General features: G+C 40.6%; 2 protein-coding genes and 1 pseudogene across 4 annotated transcripts in view; 1 reads left to right on the top strand and 2 right to left on the bottom strand.

Annotated features, from left to right (window-relative positions):
* The window catches only part of LOC145441169 (lysine-specific demethylase RAD23A-like), a 127497-nt gene that overhangs the window by 76888 nt on the left and 27839 nt on the right, over positions 1-22770 (bottom strand). The window lies entirely within an intron of this gene.
* Positions 1702-3549, bottom strand: LOC145440147 (uncharacterized; annotated as a pseudogene).
* Positions 17115-22770, top strand: part of LOC145441163 (uncharacterized) — a 34078-nt gene continuing 28422 nt past the window's right edge. Inside the window, exon 1 of one of the 3 annotated variants that reach the window (XM_080318967.1) lies at positions 17115-17941. In XM_080318967.1, coding sequence (XP_080175093.1) covers positions 17787-17941 — 155 coding nt within the window. In that variant the 5' untranslated portion in view covers positions 17115-17786. Of the gene's footprint in view, positions 17942-18942; positions 20363-22770 lie in introns of those variants that run through there. The other 2 variants (XM_080318966.1, XM_080318969.1) reach the window with 2 other exon arrangements.

The following is a 22770-nucleotide window of genomic DNA, read 5'->3' as shown; positions in this document are numbered from 1 at the left end:
GAATTCCATCTGGCACGGAAAAATTATATGTCAGTGAAGAAATACCAATCTGAAATCGTGTGCGTCTTTTAGTTTAGTACGATTGGGCGACAGGGATATTCCTGTTGGGCGATATCCCCGTTGAGCGATTCTATATTTTTTGATATTGCAGACAGGGGGTCACGAAATAACATCATGCAACGAAGTCATACCAACGGGTTCGAACGCCCGAATATGTTTAATTATTGGTAACGGGCCCTACAGTTTCCAAGAAACCTCACAATGTTCGCTTAAGTTTTGATGAGTCTGCGCACACTCAACAACTCACTGCGCTGACCCTTGGAAAACAGTGCGTAACGACTAAAAAAAGGTAATAATCCGGATTTGTTGTGCGCAACGTAGATTTTCTGTGCGCAGAGACCGTGTCAGCACTGCGCACGTGCGCAGCTGAGAGGGAACATTGCACCTCACTCAGCTCTACCGGTAAATGTGTTTACGTGATCAGAGAGAGGATAAAAATTGATCTCAATTTACATGCAATTCCCGATGATATTGACCAATTCAATCATTAATTGGTGAAATTTTTCGCACTTCGCGCGACTAGGCGAGAATAGCTCCCTCAGTAAATGGACACCCCATGTAGATACCTAATAGGCTATCAGCAAATAGCGGACAGCCTAATGGGGGTCTGGGAGCGAAGTCCCCCGGAAGTTTGGTTTATCACCCGATGGGGGCCCAGGATCAACGTTTTATGTTTGGGGAGGGGGGCTGACGAAGTGCTGTTACGGCCCTGCTAACGAATAATTGTAGCTGCGGGCACGCCCGAATAAGTTTAATTATTAATTACGTGCCCTTTATTTTCCTATACAACAGCTCACTCAGTGCTACTGGTAAATCTGATTACGTGGGCTGAGAGGATAAAAAGTTTATAGCGACTTATAAATGTAATTATCATGCATTATAGAAAATATGTAATTACCATGCATTATAGAAAATTTTGGTACCTAGGGCGACCAGACCACACATACTTTGCTGACCATCAAAATCACGATATGGGGTTCGTGGGGGCGAAGCCCTCAGAAGTTCGGTTTATCACGCTATGGGTGCGCAAAGCAATCGTTTTCAGGGGGGTTGACGAAGTGCTGTTACGGCCCTCCCTCTTACTCATTGTCTTTATTACATTCCTTACAATATGAAGTTGAGGGGGGCGCTGGAGCACGATAATTTTTGAAAGGGGGCGCTGGACGAAAAAAGGTTAAGAACCACTGGTGTAAGCGGTGTCTTTTAAAAGCCTTGCAGTGGGCCGTGCTACAAGTCGGCAGCTATGGAATAAAACTGTTGAAAATCGACCTGGTGCCCTTGCTGCTCATTGCATTTTGCAGTGTAACAACAACGCTTTTCAGCAGTCCAGTATCAACAGACATATGTTGTGTCGCATATGATATGACATTTTCAAATTTTCCTATGCATCATATTCCTCTAATGCAGTAGTTCCAAACATTTCCAACGATATCTCCCCAGTGGGCGATTTTTTTTAGAATCAAGGTGGGGAAAATACCAAAGGGAGCGGCTGGGAGCGATAGGGGGAGAAAGTATTAGAACATCCAGTGAGATATATTTAAATACCACGGTCAAAACATACACGCGAAGACGACTTATTATCCATATGACGCGAAAAAAAGCGAACTCAACTGAAATTCACCAGCGATCAGAGTTAGGTGACTAAATTTCGGAGAAAATTCTCTCCACACTCACTTGTGTCGGCGGCAAAGCCGTAACAGAGAAGGCCTATGCTACTTTTTGCAGTATGTCTGGGTACATGGAAATGGCATCCATGACACTGACTTTGGAAGACCTGTCAATATTTTCCATAGTGGATAAAGCATTGGTAAAATCCATTCTGTACCGTTGAAGCGAACTTCCATCTGAAGCATCTGCTTCAGTTTTGCGACGTTTTGCCTGGCGATCAAGAATTTTTTCAAAATCTTCATCTTCTGAGGTGGGTGACGCGTTTGCTGAGTCTCCACTGTTGGTTAGATTTCCAGCTTGTGTCAGATATTCAGCTAATATCCTTCCTTCATGATCCTTTATTGATAGAGCAATTTCGAGTAAAGTAGCTTTTCTTTTTGAATATTGCTCATCGTTCAACATTATCCTGTACATCGGGTCAACATATATTGCTGCAAGCAGCACATCATTGGCGAGAAGCGCCATCTCACGACGCTCCATGGATGTTCGTATTGCATCAGCCAATTTGCCACCAATTTGCGAAAACTGAAAGAGCAACTTTTTCCATTCTTTGAAAAATAACCCTGGTGTCAAATCGGAAGCCTGTAGTTTTTTTGTAGTAAGGAAAGGATGGCGTAGCAACTCTTCCAGTATTTTTACTTCATTCCATTGAGCATCAGACAGTGATACATTTGGGTGTGCAATGTCTACCAAGACAGGTTTTAGTTGAAGAAGGCGTTCAAGCATAAGATATGTGCTACCCCACCTTGTAGCTTGGTCAATAATAGCCCCTTTATTGGTTTTTCTCTTTAAAATTGCATCAATTTTTGGAGATCTTGCAGCTACCACAACCTGACGAATTTTGCCGAGCAGTGAATCTACCTGTTAGGGATGGTGTGAACCTCTGAAAGGTTCAGGTTCGTGTGAACGCGAACCTTCTTGAAAGGTTCTGTGTGAACACGAACGTGAACCTCATGACGTCACGTGACGTCATATTACTAATTCCAACCCTATCTTTCAATGAAGTGATAGCCTATATTAATGTACAATTATATACACGATACTTAGCGACGACTCGTGCCACATAATGGCACAATGCCAAAGTACATATTGGCGTTTTAAACGTCGCCAAATGTATCAACTGAGGCAATTAAAGGATATAATACTCCCATAAAATCATTCTTCCGTCGCTTTGCCAACAATTTCGACGAGGACTTACCAGGGAATATAAGCTTACGCCTCAACGGTCTAGACCAGACCGGACAATGGATTCGGCGTCTGAGTATCGCTACATTGATATTGAGCTGAGTGTAAAACGGCTTTCTATACTTGCTTTAAATATTATCGCATTAACAAGTTATACACTATACAGCAGTAGCCAACACCTCAATTGCACGGATTTAGTTTTAATGATGCAGTAAAGATATGGAGTCAAGATTGACCCCGTACGCCTGCAAGATTATGTTTCATCAGAAAACGATATCAATCTCATTGATTGGTTGAATAAGAATCATTCGCTGACCACGTATTTCGCTCATGATGTTGTGTGATTGCGGGTCAAACTCACAACAGAGAGTGACTAAATGTTCACAAACGGAAAGCTGGATATTTCGAGCAAACTTTTGTAACAAAGCAAGTAAAACTTTTGAAATTGTCAAGGTGCATGCTCGTTTGGTGTTGATTTTTAATGCTGCCAGCACCATACATAGAGTTTGTAATATTGTAATATATGAAAAAGGTTCACAGTGCAGAACCTACCAAGGTTCTGTTGTGAACGCGAACCTCTAAATTTCCGAGGTTCACACACAGAACGCGAACGTGAACCTCACGTTCACACCATCCCTACTACCTGTTTCATTTTCAAGCCATCGCGGATTGCGAGTTGCAGTGTATGAGCTGCACACCGCATATGCGACATGTATTGAAACTCGGACTGGTATGCAAAAGCCATCGTAGTAATCTCATCTAAAGTTGGGATCCCCTCTACTTCAGCGTAATCTTCATTTTCATCAACGACACAGTCTTCAGACAATTTCTCAACTGCTAGAGTCAAGTTGGAAGCATTGTCTGTTACTACTGCCAGTACCTGTTTCTTGGATATATCAAAGTCATTGAGAACATCTTCAACCACCCTTTTGATAAAATCGCTGGAGTGTTGGTTGTCTGTGTCTTTTACTGCTAACGTAGAGATACTCACTTCGTTTCTAGAGTTAACAAACTGAGCATTTACGGCAAAATAGTTGATTCTGTGCAGGGTTGTAACCAAGTCACAAGGCTCCGAGTCACAAGTCAATTTCACTTTTATAATTTTGACTCGAGTCAAGTCGAGTCATTTTCAACTCACCATCGAGTCAAGTCCGAGTCCAAGTCACCGATCAGAGGGTCGAGTCCGAGTCATGGTATTATGACTCGAGTCGAGTCCAAGTCAATACGTTGACTGCTCAATTCCCAGCTAAAATCTTGTTAAACTCACTTTTTATAACTCTGTTTGGTGATTTTGAATGGTTCGCATTTATAATATAGTAATTTTCCTCACTTTTACCAGGTTCTGATCGCATTCTCACGTGCTAGTACCAATAAACGAAATCCCAATAGGGTGGTTACTTCACTATTCTTCAAAAATACGACAAAAATATCGGTCTTGGCCGTCTGCGTCTCGAGTCATATGACTTGGTTCGAGTCATGCGCAATGACTCGAGTCCAAGTCGAGTCAATACACAGATTGACTCGAGTCATTTCCGTATTTTGAGAAAATGACTCGAGTCAAGTCGAGTCATCAGAAAATCGTGACTCGAGTCTGACTCGAGTCGAGTCATGACTCGAGTCATTACAACCCTGATTCTGTGTCTTGTGCATGCATCCAATTTCAAAAACAAAAAATTATCTCGTAAATCTTCTTTTAATTTGCTCTTCTGCTTCTCGGCTTCACATATAATCATAGTTCTTACACTTGCTAGTGAAACACCAAGTTTCTCAGCCATTTCTCCATGCTGATGAAGAGAAAAGTGTAAGAGCTACACCGTTATCCACAACCAATTGAATGAGATGACGTTTGAATTTTTCTTTCGTCATCGACACATTGATTTTTTCACTTTCAAAGTATTTCGAAAGCCTTCGTTGTTTATTTGTACCGCTATCTTGAATATCTTCTTTCTTCTTTGGTTGCTCTGCAAGGATAGTTTTGAAAATATCTGGGTGATACCGTTCTATGTGACGTCTCAAATTGAACATTTTTAATCCTAATTTCGCTGCACACATCTCTTCGTTTTTCAGAATCTGGCATATATAACCATCTCCATCCACTCTTTCAAAACAACTGACAACTGAAGATTTCTCGCCTTTCTTACTCATATCGTTGGTACAATGTTAATAGCTTTGAGTTCTGTAAACGTTGGTGTGAAATACTGAAGTTTCAATTCGAACGGAATAGAAAATCTAACCACTAAAGCAAAAGCCTTGTAGCTAGCTACAGTACACACTAAAACCGTGGTAGGCCTGCTGTTCCTTCACTAAGCCACGGAACACTTACGCTAATCTGCCAGCCTCGAAGGAACCCCAATATCAACCATTAAACACTTCTGACGACACATCTAATAATACTATGGATTACTGGTGCTCAACATCAACTGTGCAAAGCCGACGGGTTAAAGAATATTACCAATAAATTTTAAGTTTCAGCCAAAATGAGAACATTATAATGAATATATATTGCAAAGCAGTATAGCTTCTCATGTTCCCTTTCAGATACTAGTTCAGAAATGCATGGCTTCTCGGCATTATCGAGAACGAGATCGATACCTGACATCTGACGATAGATTATTAGCCTACAGATAGATGTGCAGTTGTGCACTGTGCATTGTGCAACTGTCAGGGCTACACTGATAAGCTGGCAGCCTATATCAGCATAATTGCTAATCGTATAGCTGTCGACTCAAGAACTCAAATTTATTGAAACTGCTACCAGCGAAAGCTAGTGTATCACTGACTCTGAAAATATAAATTCAAATCTGGTCAGGGCGAAAGAACAACCCCGAACTAGCCGTCAAAGTATGAAAGTAAGCGTTGTTCCGAACACTCGCTTGACTCAATCGGACATTATTATGGCCATTGTGTTTCTCCGCTCCGATCGTTCGGAACCATGGGCTTTGGACAAATCCATTTGTTGAGCATTTTGCAACATTCTCGTGTATGAAATGTTCCACTCGGATATAAAATGTTGTAGAGAACTTGCTCTCGAAGTTCACTGGTCAATCTCGCACAATTTTCTTATTGTAACGAATGCTTAAGACAAGGATTAGCACGGATACGATACACACTTTATTAAAAATGAATCCGCTGACCACAACTTGTTCTGTGCCTCGGATACCGGAATCCAGTTATGACAACACCCGCGTACCATGTTACATCACAACGCACTTGTTCATATTAAAGACTGCATAGTATACAGTGCACTCAACTCATAGACATGACCCAGTTACATTATGTAGATCCAGCGTCGTATGTGACCGGATCTTCGCCTCTAGTTACCGAAAGCGAGTTACGATACCAATCTTCATCATATCTTATAATTCGAAGCTGGAGATCTCATCAACTGGCCAGATTTCGTACCAATTAGAGCCCCGTGTCATGGATGATAATATAATATCCGAGGCGTGATTCAATAATAATAATCATAAATTTTAACATGATTTGGTTCGCTTGGAAGATAAACGTCTGTCAGACGCTTTAATCTTGATATATTGTATTACTGATCGTCCTGTTCTAATATGCTCGCAAATGAATTATACGCCATTATTCTAGCGCAACAATGGCCCAAATATCAGGAACCAATGCCAGGCAGCACTGAGCGTGCGTCGCGTCTCGGGAATGATCTAAATTTCGTTTCAAATCAGTGTCAACTCTCGGCAGCTCGGTAATATACATTCTTGGTAGGTTGTTATCTATAGTCAAATCCCAAGCAAAGTGTTAGTTAGCAAGGTGCCGCCAAAGGGGCATCAATTCCAAATTTTAATGAATTAAATTCCAAATTTAGGAAATTTTAGTAGCATATCGTATTATTAAAGACACCGGAGCCGGAGCTACTTTCCTAACATCGGGCTCCAGCTCCGGCTCCGGCTCCTTTAAAATTTTAAATCGAGCTCCGGCCCCGGCTCCGCTGAAATTGCACGACTCCGGGGCTCCGGGCTCCGGCTCCGGCTCCGGCTCCAAAGCCCTGCGCAGAAGGAAATTTGTGCGGCCGTGAACACGTAATTCAATCATTTCATGTTGGCGGCCGTCGACATGAAAATTGAATTTACGAATTGATTTTAATCAACCTTGAAATTTTCTACGCGCTGCGCGCGCTTCAATGCGACTTCGTTTTTCGATTTTAATATAGTATAGCGCCTTTGCAATCTGAGCACCGCAGTACAGATGTGAACAGCAGAGAAAAATGATGCGCGCCATATAGCAATACCAACTTGGAATCGTGTTTTCATCACGAAAGAAATTGTTTCTAGAGGGTTTGGGTGATTTCAATATCTTTCCTCTATACTGGCAATTCTGATAGACGGTCACGAAATAACTAGGGCTGGGCAAAATCGAGTACCTGAGTGATTCGATTGTGAATCACGTATTACGCTCGAGTCGAGTATTCGAGTATCACTCATTATGACGTCACAGCAGAATGTACTATGTCAAAGTTCAAATATGTACCTTTTATGTCACCACAAAGAACATAATGCCCTTTTTCAGTCACATTGAAGATACTCTGGTATTTTTTCGACAATACCGATTTCATTGCACTTCTTGACAATGTTGTGGGATGATCATGACTTCCGAAATGTGTTATTTCCAGTAACGCTCGTATCTTTGTATTATGTCTCGTATGCTCCGACACGGTCAATCAAGGTTTCAAGGCTTCCTCAGCGGAAAATAGTATGGAAACTATAACTATCGCCAGTAAATTAACTTTCCGTTGCAAGGAGCGTATACACGAAAAAATCGTATTTTCCTATACTCGACTCGAATCATTAAAATTAATACTCGATTCAGCTTCGAGTACTCGAATCATTGTGCCCAGCCCTGGAAATAACAGCATATGCAACAAAGTGACTAATTACAATTGGCCCACCCGAAGATGCATCATTGTATATATAACTTGCCTCAAATTTTCGAAAACACACCCTCCATCTACCGGGGAATCTGATCACATGGGCTAACGATGAATATTTGATAGGAATATGTGAAACTACTAATATTAATGACGAAATTCATTCGTGGATCAGAAAAAGTTTCCCGCTTCGCGCGACCATGACGTATCCAGTTGACGTATCCATGACCATGACGTATCCATGACGTATTCATAACATAACGAGTGAAGTCATTGACCACTAGCGATTTCAGTGCGTATTTTAATATGATATTATTATAAGTAGATTAGTCTGAAGCTCGATCACCTAAAATGGATATGGACAGGTAAAAATGGATATTTGGCGTCCAGAATGTTCATTACGAGCTATGCACTGGAATGCGGCCGTAGGCTACATGACTAATCGAAATGCGGCCGTGAATAGCAAAAAGGTTGGCCACCCCTAGGCTTTTCAAGACGCTACGTTAACAGGCGGTCGGCGATGAGGAGCCCAGATAAACCTCCGACACATAGAAACGTGGCAGAGCCGAGACTCGAACCAGCAACAATTGGTTGCATAATGAAGGCCGCCAACACACGCTAATTTAAATATGTGTAGACCAGTGGTTCTCAACCTTTTTTTGAGACATGCCCCCCTTTATGATAGTGAAAAATTTCGCGCCCACCTTATCGTCATATCACCAATTCTAACCGGGATGGTAATAGCAACCCCAACAGATCGTTTGATGGCATGGAAGGTTATGACTGTCGATGAGAGAATTAAAAAAATATTAAATTAAGTATATATATAAAGAAACCCGCGTGAATTGGAGATAAATCGCGCGGAGCGCGAAAACAATGTTCAGCTGACCGCTTCTTCGCGCCCCCCAGGTTGAGAGCCTGCACTGGTGTAGACGGTCGCAAAATTATGGTTTTACGGCTGAATGTGGCCGTGCGTCTGCAGGTTGAGCACCCCTGGCCTAACCGAAATAAGGATGAACAATGAACATTTGAGCAAGGCTGCAACGTATAGAAAATGCTTAATACGAATCAGGGCTCGAGGTTGCTGGACCACCATCGAACGCAGTGGTTCGGAAACTCCACCCTCTGGCTGCACAATCATGTATTCTGCGCTATGTATAAGCTTGCCGCAGGAAGTACCAATTCAACATGTCTGAGCTGTAGCGGTGGTTTCCTCGAGAATCATCAGACAGATATCGCAAGCTGAACACATGCTAACTCCACCCTGTTCTAATCTAGAAGGAACTAATAAGTCCACTACCAAAGGTTAAATGATGAGAAACAATTGCTTTTGACATCACATTGTACGATATTACTCATCCAGTCAACCTGTTCTGAAGCATAAACTGGCGTATTTATTATGATAGCATATAGACATAGTCTCATCGGTTCATTATAATGCGGATCTGGTACACCCCTGTACACCCCATCCGAGTGGTACACCCTTTGAAAATTATTGTACACCCTGGGGTGTACGAAACACCCGGTTGAAGAGCCCTGCTATATTGTATGGAAACAGTGACCTGTGACTTTAATTGTTTCGAAATAATATGCTATTGTTGCCTTTGTTTTGAATTTGGATTGTGCATACGACGTCAGGGATATTTAAAACTAGTTTTAGATATCCCTGATACGACGTACACTCCTAGCGAAAAGAGTGTGTATTTACAACCGTGTACCACACCTGATGTACGGGCGTGGATGTAGCCTACCCCGTGGCACGCGAAACCAGAACCTACCACAGACTTATGCCACGGTATAAATCGAGTTCAACATTTTAATCCAAATTATATGCATGCACAATTGCACATAGGAACGAAGGAAGGTATGCACGTACACATGTAGGATTAATGACCGCGATATATTTCTTTCGTAAGGTAGGCTACCGCTGGGCAGTGGGGACTTTCGTGACAATTTATGTAACACTTGGTGCAGCCTACTCTTGTCTGGAAAAGCGAGAGCTGATGGCATTAGCTATTAGCATTTAATATTTACTATGTACCATGCAGCTTTTCTAATCCTTATTCTGATTATGAATACTACGGATTCTGTGGGGTTTACATGTATTGGGTAAACAGGTGTACCATTCCGAAAAAGGTTGGATTATAGGTTCCATTTCGATCGAGGTCGACTCCTGAATCCCTTCCTAATTGCTGCGGACTCATCTAGGCTAGGGTTGCCATATGTCCGGAATTTCCCGGACATGTCCGGAATTTCACTGTAAAAACTGCGTCCAGGAGGAAATTCTAAAATATGCACAAATGTAGAGCAGAATTTGTAAGGCTTGAAGTAGGCTCAAAATTTTTATAAAAATCAACATAAATAATATTATTTTTAAGCAGATTTACGCTAATTGAAATTTTCGTCGCGCTGCGCGCGATTTAATACAATGTGTTGTGATATTAATATGGTGACCACGCACCGCCCTCGCAAAAAATGCAATCAAAAAGAATTAAAAATAATCATCATTTACTGAAATAAGTGTAATTGTAGTCGCAATTATAAGATAGCGGTATATTCCTAGAATTGGTTTAGGCCGTTTGGATGCTTCAGTTTAGTCAAGGACACTTGTTCTAAACTTGGGGGTCGTTTGCCTTTATTCCGGGGATCGCAAAGATGTTGGTCGTCATCAGCTTCAAAAATAGGCCGCGAGTAAGTCTGGGCAAGCAGACTTTTTTATTAATCAGCCTATCATTTTTTAGCTGGACAGCGAACATTTTCAAATTGGAAATGAGCTCTCGGCCATAAAAGGTCGGTAACCACCGGATGCGCAATCTACTGGTATGTTTTATAGTAATATATGGAGGAACAAATATTTTTGACAGAATTCATTCACAAATTTTAACCAGCAGACGCATATAGTAAGCCCGCAGGAAGTTGCATCGATTACCCTATGGTGGGCCCAAGATTAATGCTTTTTTGAGAGGAAGGGGGCTGAAAAAATGTTGTTTGGGACCTGGTTACAACACACAACCAAATAACTGCACCTACCTAAAAGTATAGCAGGTCTGTTAAACGTACAACCGGCGGACCGGTTACGGCCTTCCAGACGATTTCATCCGGCCCGTGAAGAAACCTGTTGCAGACCCAAGCAATCACCAGAGCTCACATTAGAGAGGGCCTAATTCAAAACCTATGTTACACTCCACTCCTGTGTCGATAGGTGAAGCTTTGCTAGCGTGACGTCATGCTGACCGACAATGTATTTATACCTCATTGTAAAATCCGCTAGTGGGCGCTAAAGAGTATCCGGAATTTGATCCACAAAAATATGGTAACCCTAATCTAGACCAGATCTGCATAAGTGGTACCACCATAAGTGGCACCTAACCGACATCTTAGAAATCGTAATTAGAATATCGACCAATTGTAAAACGACAACAGGCGTCGAAACGCCATGAATGCAAAACAACAACAACGGAACCTCTACATCTATCATTTTTCGGAAAGCACCGACGTATTTGTAATTAGGGCTGGGCACAACGATTCGAGTACTCGAATCTGAATCGAGTATTAATTTTAATGATTCGAGTCGAGTAATAAACGATGATTTTTTCGGGTACTGAAATTATACGCTCCTAGCATCTGAAATTTAATTTACCAACGAGAATTACAGTTATGATAGTATTTTCCACCCGACCCGAAAAAATACCAAAGTATCTTCAATGTGACGGATAACAGGCATTATGTCCTTTGTGCTGGCATATAAGGTACATATTTGAACTTTGAAATAGTACATTATGTTGTGACGTCATAATGAGCGATACTCGAATACTCGATTCGACTCGAAGCGTAATACGTGATTCAGAATCGAATCACTCAGGTACTCGATTTTGCCCAGCCCTATTTGTAATCATATAAAGCTCGGAGGTTAATTATGTTAATGAGTAGCGTGTATAGTACACTACAAGTGTTTTCGTGGCTCACTTCTATCGCCATTGCCAACATCTCGATCAGGCGACTTGACCGACACTATCTCGTTTGTGTTTCATGTTGCGGAACTTTACCGACTGAATGTTTATTTGTTTTTATAATCTGTTTATAAGTGCATAGTTCCTGCAACGGTGGATCAGTTTCTTTTATCTTGATTTAGATACGAGTTTCATCGAAGGTTCCTTTCAAGGGGTGGTGAGACTGAGAATGTTCTTGTTCGATATGCGAACTTTGCTTATTCGGAGGTTTGCGACGTGACTGCACGGCTGTTTACCCAGATAAGAACAGCAATGTCCGGTCTCTTCGTAAATAGACAGATTCCTAAATTGTAAAATAATAATCTGGTCAGAGTACTGAAGCCCAACCGAAATCGCCCGCAAATTAGGAAATTACCATTGCGTTGAACAATCGGAGCGTCGCAATACAATAAGTATAACAATGACGTACTGGCATTAAATGTGTTGTAGCTGTAGGCTACAGTACTTTTAAGCAGTTTGGTACAACCGGGGCCTACGATATTCAGTATCGTAGGCTCCGGTACAACATCACTTGCAACTGTTGTACCAAGTATAGATGAGCTCTAAAATGTGACAAAATGAAGAAAACTACTTTCTAAATTTCAAAATCAATTTAAAATTGGATGCCTCATTTCTCTGGTTAATAGGCAAGCGTCCAACTTATTTTATTTTCCAATTGATACGTAAAATTATGATTGTTTGGCGGGTCGGCAGGAAATTTGACGCGAACCGGCGTTTGAAACCACCGCTTTAAACTACGTAAACTTGTAGTCCTATTCGAAAGTATGTGATGAAAATTTTCTTTCATATTCATAATGTTGTTCGTCAGAAGTAGATTTCTAAATAAAAACGCCAACAGGAATTTAAAGGAAGGGGTTTTAAACGAAAAAAAGTGCGTGAAGTTGAAATTTTCAAAATGGGGTCCTCGGACTAGCTTTAAGGCAGTGGTTTTCTACTTGGGTTCATAACGATGCTGACCTTTTTTTAGTAATTCCCTAACCAATTTTAGAGGTGGGCCACGAAAAATTATCATATCGGAAATTGGATCACGACCATAAAGTTTTGGGAACCATTGGTCTAAACCTATACAACCCAGTGCAATAGTAGAGTTTTCTATATATGATCAGACTGAAATCGTATAGTCGGAGGCGTGTTGTAAAATAGTTACTGGGCTCCATAGATCTGCATACAATATATAGTGCTTGTGAATGGATGCGCGGCTTAGGGTTCAAAATAGCTTTTTGAACGTTTATACTGGCTAACAGATAAAATTGTTAGCCTGCCTAAAAGACAGCACACATCGAATTTGGCGGCCTTACAGCCTGTAGTAGCAAAAATTGGATCATTTGAAAATGAATTATAAATGAATTACTTACAAATTTTACTGCCCACGCCATGAAATTTTCCCGTTGTACAAAAAAAACGATATAGAACAAATTTGGCTCAATTCCAAACGTAGAAGCGAGGTAGATACTATTTTTCGTAATTCCAAAATTCATTCTACTCCAATAACTTCGCTACATGTGGCCACTAGCTTTGCTAGAATATCCCGTGAAAAGCCATTCTATCACACCGTTATGAGTCACGTCATACTATATAAAATATGTACTCAGAATAATGACTGCAACTTCGGCAATACCTTGCAGATGGGTGAGTGGACAGAAAGACAAACGTGCTTTCCAATACCACTACAGCCGTGCCAGGAACAATTCCCCCCAAAATATAATCCGCTAATTCAGATAACGAAGGGGGAGCATAATTATAAGATCTGTCAATCCATAAATGAGTAATTCGTTTAACCGATAGCAGACGATATAGATAATAATAAGATCTTGGTTGCTTTCACACCTTATTTAACGTCCACTTGCAAAGTAATTATTATATTTATCTGTAAATATTTATCTATAACTATAAACATTCATGCAGACATTCCGTGAATTGTTTGGAATTGATATTGTGGCGTCATAGGTTCGTATTCGTATATATAAGCTCTTTTCACACGATCCAGACCTTCGAAGGGAACGCACCATTTCTATTCCTTTCTGGATGTATGGGGATGAACGCTCTTCTTATTATATTCGAGTTGTTTTCACCTTGATGATGATGTTATGCGGAATGCTTGTCTTAGATATATATTTTCCGAATATAGTTTTTAGAAATGCTCGAAAATGTTCATGGCGCATAAAACAAAACCTTGACGCTGTTACGTAACACCGATTACTACTACTACTACTACTACGACTACTACGACGACTACTACGACTACTACTAAAACATCATCATCATCAACAACAACAACAATATAACCTCGTTGGTGTGTTGTGTGTTGTTGTTTGTGGTATTCATGTTGTCTGTCGACTACTATGATCATTTACACCAGGGCAATTTTATTCATTTTATGACGTAGATGCCGACTTGCAGCGTGGACCCCTTCCAGGCTTTTATTTGACACCACTTACACGAATAGCATGACGAGTAGGAGCCTATCAACTTCCAACACTTAGGTAGGAATTCTTGGGTCGACCTCGGTCGGACTCGAACCCGCAACCATTTGTTTTGGAGCTATGGATTATACCACTATACGCTATCTCGCCACTCTCGCTGGTGTGTGGATTGACATTGACAATTGAAAAAATAGGGTAAATATACCTCCTTTGACGAAACATCTGTACTATTGCTGTTTAACCGACTATTTCGAGGGTTACAACCATCCCGCATCGATATGCGTCGGCTATATCGGGTGGTAATTGTCCGTATAGGCTGATACAACATGATTTTTGGAAATTATTTATACACGATTATGCATAAATGTATATGGCATAATTTTACAACTTGAAAAAACTTTTTTTTTAAAAGGCCCGTGTTTAAAACATGTTCTAAACAAAGTGTTTTAAAAAACCCTTTGTGTTAAATGCAACCTTATGTGTTAGAGTTCGCTTCGTTATAATCTTTTTGTATACTTTGTCATCCAAAATTCGCATGTGGGATTTTACAGAGTGTGATTTTGAAGTCCCTAGTAGCGGTAATAGGGAACGGACCGACCGACCGACCGACCGACCGACCGACCGACCGACAGTTGCTATAGAATTTCCACAAGTTTTGGAAGCGTATACGGGCGTGTTATAAAGGCGAATGTATCTAAACTTGATGCAGTCCAAATCAACTACGATGGTTTACTTACAAATCGATTTCCCGGGATACCAACTCGTACCTCTTTGAAATCGCCGTAGTCACTACCAGGAGTGACCTTGAACAGGATTACGTACAAACTCAGGATTACAGCCAACACCAGAAACAGCGAAATATAGATAGATCTCTTCAATTATGTTGATTGACATGAGTGGTCCACGCAGTAACTCTCATGGTAATTATGTAAAGAGTCATATCAGTGTTCCTGTAGTTGGAGATCGACACTTATAAGGGGCGTATTACCCGATGATTGCCCCGACGCCGGCACAACCAACGGTAAGAATGTGTATTTAATGCAGGCGTGTCTACTTGTATCCGAATGATATTTGTTTATCCTCTGAATGACATACAACTTTCATCGCTTTGAGTTGAAAAGGACATCCAAGATGCCATTTTGCAAACCAGATGGCGAACCTTCAATAATTTCTTTTGAACACATGCGATGCGCCTTCCACATGGCGCAAACCACTTCATTTCGTTGTTTACGCATTGCCGTGTAGCTGGCGAATCGAAGCCGTCAGATCTATAGATCAAAGCTCTCATTGCATTAGTTTCAGTCAGATTTCTATAGTATAGCCATTCGGGTGATTTTCTATTCCAACGCTCTCCTTTTTGAACTCGCTTTTCCGTTACACACAACGGTTGATTTGATTTCTGGATTACAGCATACGGCGAGGTTCCCCTCATATGTTGCAGGTAGCCTATGCAATTTACTCGAATAATTGCTTGACTGTCTCGGCACTGTCTCATTTGTATGGTGTCGTATCAGTGTTAGCTGAATTTTCGCAATGGTATTTCTAATATATATTTAATATAGTTGAATTCCAGTACAGCACGGAACAATAGTAAGGGTATGAAAGAAAAGCTACTGAATGCTGTTACGACAATAAGTACGTTTCAGAGTGCATGGGTGTTAGTGTGTAACAGACGCTGGAAAAAACTATGCGAGAGAGCATTGTAGACTACCTTTAACTCGCAGGAGAGAGGTCGTATTTTCTTTTTTCGATAACATAATTATTGCCTACTTTTGCAGCCTTGTATAAGGAGTAAGGTAGTACGGATTCTTCAATATTCATTAGGCATATAATATGCTATGCTATCGTGACACTATAATGGGATCTAGAATCCCTTTGACAGCGATCGCTTTCAATGATATATGAAGTGAGGTCCCGCGTAAAACAGTCGATATGTGGTGGGTACATTGCTTATGCATTGATTCCGTAGCAAGAGCGTTGGGGTGGAACTATAGCTATAGCTCCATTACACGTACACATACACTACATGTAGTGAATAGGAATAGAGTAGCTGATTTATTCGATTCCAAATCGACTATTGTAGGCGACGAGTATTCGAGTGTAACTCATTATGACGCCATACGAATATGGATGTTATGCGACCGCACCGAAAATAATCACAATTATACACCGCATTAGAGATAATTCAATATTTTTCGACAACACTTATTCCATTGCGCTTTATGAGAAGTGAAGTTGCCTCTAACGTGTGTTGCTTTGCGCTAGGCCTACATGCATTGAATGGTGTGTTACAACCGATCTAGGTTTCACGGATTCCACTATCGAAACTAAAACTCCCGTTGACAATATATCACTACGAACACTTGGTTCTTGTGTGCCGACTGGCTATATATAACCACGTAACACGTATACTGCATAAGCAACTTGCGGTGACAATCTAAGAAAAAATAAGACTTCGAAAACCAATCATTACAATATGCGGCATGTATCTTTATATGACAGATAGGCTATAGACGGATATACAGATATGCAGAATCATTCTTTAGTCTATATAAGCCTAACGAAAAAACAATAAATAACCTGATATTTCAAAATTTGCGGTTAGAAATCCTGAAACAGCAAAACACTGATATTCGTATGTACGCTGATTCTGAACTCATTAATGTTGTGTTGCTGGTATATGACGGGCGTATATGTATATTGTATACGCTGTTTCTGAAAATTTATCGTTTCACACAATGACTTATAATAAATATTGAATAATTCATGATATTTATACAGGATTGAAGCTGATATTAGATGGAGAAGTCCTATGTGTCAAGAATAGTTTGGAGCTTGGAAACTCATCGTCTTCTGCAAACGGGTCGTACTGGCAATCGTTCCACATAAGCTTCTCTTAATATATAGAGAGGATCACGACAGAGTGCCAGACTGTCAGTGATAGAATCAGATAAATATTTCGATGACGAGCAGATGTAGAGAGGTCGTCATGCAGTATGGAGTTGTTTCTTCTCAATATATTGCGCCTGTTTTCTTCAATCAGTTATGATATAAACTCCAAATTACTACATATTCATCTACTCTAGTGCCATTTCTAACTTGTCTCGTAGTCCTGTCACCTTTGACGCGGTGACTGTTTTGTAGAATTCAGATCCATATAGTTCCCATACACAGTGCTACATTGCGTTGTTCTTGATAAAATTATGTGCTGATCTGTGGTTTTCTCGCGCAGTGAGCATAATAGAAGGGAAATGGATCACGTCAAACGAAGAGGATAATTCGATACAATCAATACCCGAAAGATATAGGCTAGTGTTCTTTCGAGACTGCAGTATATTGAATGCAGCTGACGCTAATTATATTGTCTTCGGTTTGCAGAACACCAGGTTTAAGTTAGATCGACCGACGTTTAAGATCGCATCAGAGCTTCTTCTAATAGATGAAACTGAACGGCGTTACTTTTTGCAGAGTTTGTAGAAATATTCGATAGTATATTTCCTTTAAGATTCCTATACGTCGCTTTAGTGTCGCTTTAAGGCCGGGTCAGTGCAAAATATGCTCAATATTCGTGATCCAAATGTGAGGACCGCAGCACTCGTGATAATCGGCATCGCATATTTGTTCCTTGGGGCCTTGATCTTTCAATATTTGGAGGGAGGTCACGAAGACGAAGCAGAAGAAATACGCATTCGTCAAGAAACTTACATTCGGTAATCAATCAATCTATCTTATTTAACAATCGATTTCCAATAGTGACTACAACAGAGACCTTTTGCCCTCTATTGGTAATGTGACGATACTATCCGGAAGGGATGGTGCGAACCTTCCATTCAAGTTCATGTTCGGTATGCAAACCGTGACGTTGTGGTGTAGAGCAGTGGTATCAGCCTTTCTGACCTCAAGGACCAGTAAAGCCTCAAAACAAATGTTGCGGACCGGTGAACCTTCAATAATAAAAATTTACCCCAAATGTAATTACAAGATATATGTACGCAAGTCAATGTAATTTTCAAAATTTATTTAATGCTGCCTTTTGAGGTATAAAACAACACTATAAATGTGATTACGGGGCCATTGTAAGTAGAAAACAAATCACAGATTTATTTGAATTTGACCAGCAAGTTGGTATAACATCGTGGTAGGATATTTAGCTCGTGTCACATTGTCATGATCTGAGCGATATCTATCGAAAGACACCAAGCGTATTCTAATTAGACATTAGGGTACTACTTTATCGATGTCTTACAGACAAGTGTGCAAGCTGGAAGGCAAAGTGGGAATTGGATTTGAGTTAACATCGTGACATCACATGACGTCATATCTTCGTGCTCGTCCGGGTTCTCAGCGAACCTTTTTTTAAAAGTTCGTGCAGTCACGAATCAGAACCTGTGAGGGGTTCGCACCACTCATACTGTCTGATAATATACTAGTCTCTAAATCCATATGACCGTGTAGGCCAATAAGAACATAATTTACCTTACACACTCCGGAAATTACTTTACGCCCCCTGAAGGTTGTTCCTGTTTAACAACTGCTTTAATGCATTTAGGTTATGTTCAGTCGTACAATGACCTCGCGTCCAGTTTATCAACTTGAAGTTTCTTAGCAATGTTTTTTTAGTGGTCCGTATCACTGAACCGTAGGTCCGAAACAGTTGAAGCGAACACGCACACCATATATGCCGTCACCGGTGCAGTATAGATAAGGCGAGGCGACGGTACGAGCATTTAGGCCGAGAATAAACGTAATAGATTTGTAGGTGTTGTATATCTAAATAATAAGTCCACGCAACCCTTGATTGGGGTTAGTTGTGATTTTATGTGCCGATGAACAGGCGTCAAAATTATTGAGAAAGGTCCGATACAAGAAATGGAAGTTTTGCCGCTATTGATATACGAGAATAAATACGAAGGGTTTGTGAGTTCCCAGATACTTAAATAGGGCGTATAGGTGCCACGTGGTTATTTTGTTTCTGGAATAAGTGCCGCACATTTCGAATCGACATGACTACGATATCACATGACGTTGGAGCGGTGTCAATGGCACATATCATGCAAAATTGTCATACAACCACATCTGACCTTATCAATTCAATTTGAAGGATAACGAATTTAGAATGGGTGTCCGGAGACTTGGAGAGTGTGCTTTCTGAATGCGCTCTTAGAATATGTACCAGTAGATAGGGTTGTATTTAAAACAGATGGTTGTTTAAAACACCTAATTGTGTGAATACTTTCCAAAAACATGTTTTATGAGATTACGGACGATTCCCACCCGATATAGACGACGTATGTATACGATATCGGATGGTTGGAACCGTTAAAATACCCGGTTTATCAGTACGTAGCCTATAGTACGTATAGTATGTAGATATCTCGTCAAAAGAGTTATACCTTATATTTTGAATTGTCAATGTCAATCCGCTATGGCGTCACAATTGAATATTCGTGACGTCATGGCTTGAAAAACAAACAAACAAAAAATAATAAAAAACATGTTTTAAACAAGGGCCTTGCTTTAAATATGTTTGTTTTAAATTGATTTTTGTTTTAAATGCAACCCTTGTAGAGCTTTCAGCACATCAGAAAAATACACAAATCGATGTTCGTACGATTGACGATGAAAGATATAGTGCAGGCTACAAATCGCATGACACTTCTTGTCAACTTAATCGACAAGATGTTTATTTGGCCGTACGATCGACGAATACCGAGGAAGGCTATACAATCGCTGAATATTTCATTATTAACAAGATACGCTCCAGGAGTACCATTGACCAAAATATATCTTGGATAATTCACGGGATATTTGCCGAATGAATTATTCAACCACGACATTGTCCGAGCGTTTTAACCTGTCATAAAATGTAGTTAAATTCATGAGCGTCGTTAGCATCATCCTTCGCATAAGTTAAACCGTAAACAGTGTACGGTAGCCTACGTAAAGTAAATATAATAAGTATACGTAAAGTAGGCTACATATAGGCTACATATAGGCATGCTTAAAATAGCCTTCCGGACTGACCGCTTAATTCTATTTTTAGATGTTCTCGGTCTGTATGAGGCTATAAATTGTATGCTTGCGATGTGAACCCTTTAGTGTAGGGGTCTCCTAGTCGAAAGTGCTCACTGGTCAGTGGTCAATTTCCTAGGTTTTGATGACGTCGCGTGCCACAACATCAATAGGGGTAGGCTATTCAATGTCATTCCAAATGCGCGTTATTTAACGGGATAAAATCATTCGATTGAAAGCGACTTTGCAGACTGACAACCCACACATCTTGAAAATGTGATTTACTATTGTAACAATTCACGTTTTGCACCACAAAAAATCGCATTTATAAATATATTTAAGGTATAGACACTATGCGAGATGACAAATGCATCATGTTATCATAAATGCTGTAGGCTAATCCGTATTTCAGGCATGCTCCCAAAAGTAGGCTATTGGTCATGACATTGCTCAAGTCAAATTAATACAGCGTTAGATTAACCTTCATAGTTGGGGAACAGATAAACAACAATATAAATATAATAATGAAGGTATCATATCAATAGAATTGTCCAATTTATCGCCGATCAACCCAATTTATTAAATGTAATTGTTTCCTATGCGCAAGCTAGTCAATCCGGGGTATAACAACTCACAGCACATCGGATAAAGTGTCCAGGCTCAATTAGAAGATCCCGGCCGAGAACTCTTGCTCACACCCTCAAATCGCGGCAGGGATCTCAATTCTACTTTTCTGCATGTTTTGACCAAGGTGTCATTTTAATAGACCTGGCTCCCTGTATTCGATTGTGATGAATCCATATACCCTTTATTATAATCTCATGTTGACATGGTTAAAATTTCAACTTATATCCAACCCAATACACCTATCTAGCCGTTCGTACGTTTTCTCTCATGGAAGCCGTAAAATTTAGAGCAGGGGCCGGCAACCTTTCGTATACAGCGTTCCAAAATTTCAAAAAATTGTAAAATATTACCAACTGGCGTGTCAATCATATTCAAGTTTGTCATATTTAGCGTTTCAAGCTAGGAATCACACCAACCACTTATCTGCAGCTGGCAACGGCATCGGTATTGGTCGCGAAGGGTATAAATTTTGGTCGCCACCGCACCAGTCCTACCATATAATTTAAATTTAGTCGCGTAATGATTGATCTTCTGTGGTTGTCTTGATCGTTCCCGAGTCCACTCACCGTGTTCGTTACACTGCTACGATCCGTAGACTACAACAGAAGTGATTGCGTAGTTCATTGTTAGACCATAGTTCGCTTTAATATCACATAATTGTGAATTGTTTTCGACAATACGCCGAATTTGTGACACAGCTTTATTACCTTTATTACCAAAATACGAGATGTGGCACTACGTAAGCCATGGTAGATGCTGTTTACAAATCCCGGGATTTCATCGGGGTCAATCCCGGGATCGGGATTGCTCCAAATCTCGGAATCCCGGGATCGGGATTTCCCGGGGTCCCAACGCTAGTTCGGTACCATAGCCAATAAGCGACAGGCCCATCGAACATGTTATGATGAGATGGCCTGACGATAAAAAAAAATGTGCCAATCCCTGTACCATGCAAGTCGGTTTGATGTCACAATTGAATTGGTCTGCAAAGCTCCAAAGATCGCGGTATAGTGGTAAAGGTTATTGTCGTTGCTCCAGATGTATTTGAAATGAATCGCTTACACGTATTAATTAGATGAAACTAAAACAACATATTCTTTCGTGATAAGAACACAATTCCAAAATCGCATTTCGACACGGGACTCATTATTTTCCTCTGTGGGTCTCATTTGAGACGTGCGGCTCAACCTGCGAGAGCTGGACTATTCGCGTGGTCATTTCGGCGCATGGACGGTGGACATATCAATGTCGAACGTTTTGGCCAACATGCGGCGCTTATTACATGTCCATGTTTTATCACCGCAAATCATTTACCCACGCACACAGCGTACGGAGTCGCATGTTACCGAAACGTGTATCTCCTAGCGCGAAAATGTCCAGCGCCTAAATGCTGGTTCCTATAAAATATTCGCATACCAAATGTTGCACAGTGCACACTCCTAGACCAAAGCATCCAAACGGTTTCATACGATATTAGGTTGTCATATGTATATATATTTGTGGGTTTCCCAAAATCAAGAAACTAAGTCATCGTAAATCGCGCGAAGCGCGAAAAAATGTTCAGGATACCGGTGACTAAAATCTGCCCAAAAAAGAATCTGTATTATGTTTATTTATCATATAATTTTAGCTTTTTCCATTTTGAAAACTTATGTGGCATGTTGTGCAACAAAACGGTTGTCTTTTTCCTCAAATCATTTGGCGTGCCATGAAAAATCGTCTCGCGTGCCACAAATGGCACGCATGCCGGGGTTTGCCAACCCCTGATTTAGAGCATCGACAATCAGCGTTGACCATGAGCTGTAGCTGATACCATTGTGTCGTGTAGGAGTTTTTACATACCCACGTTATCGGATAGCAGAAAGTCTCAGTTCAATTCACGCCATATATCTACCTTCTT

This window comes from Botryllus schlosseri, chromosome 6, assembly GCF_051294905.1.
Source record: "Botryllus schlosseri isolate E-star chromosome 6, Bs_hap1, whole genome shotgun sequence".
Taxonomy (NCBI): Eukaryota; Metazoa; Chordata; class Ascidiacea; order Stolidobranchia; family Styelidae; genus Botryllus; species Botryllus schlosseri.
The sequence above is the reverse complement of the archived record's forward strand: the minus strand, read 5'-3'. Positions and strand labels throughout refer to the sequence as shown.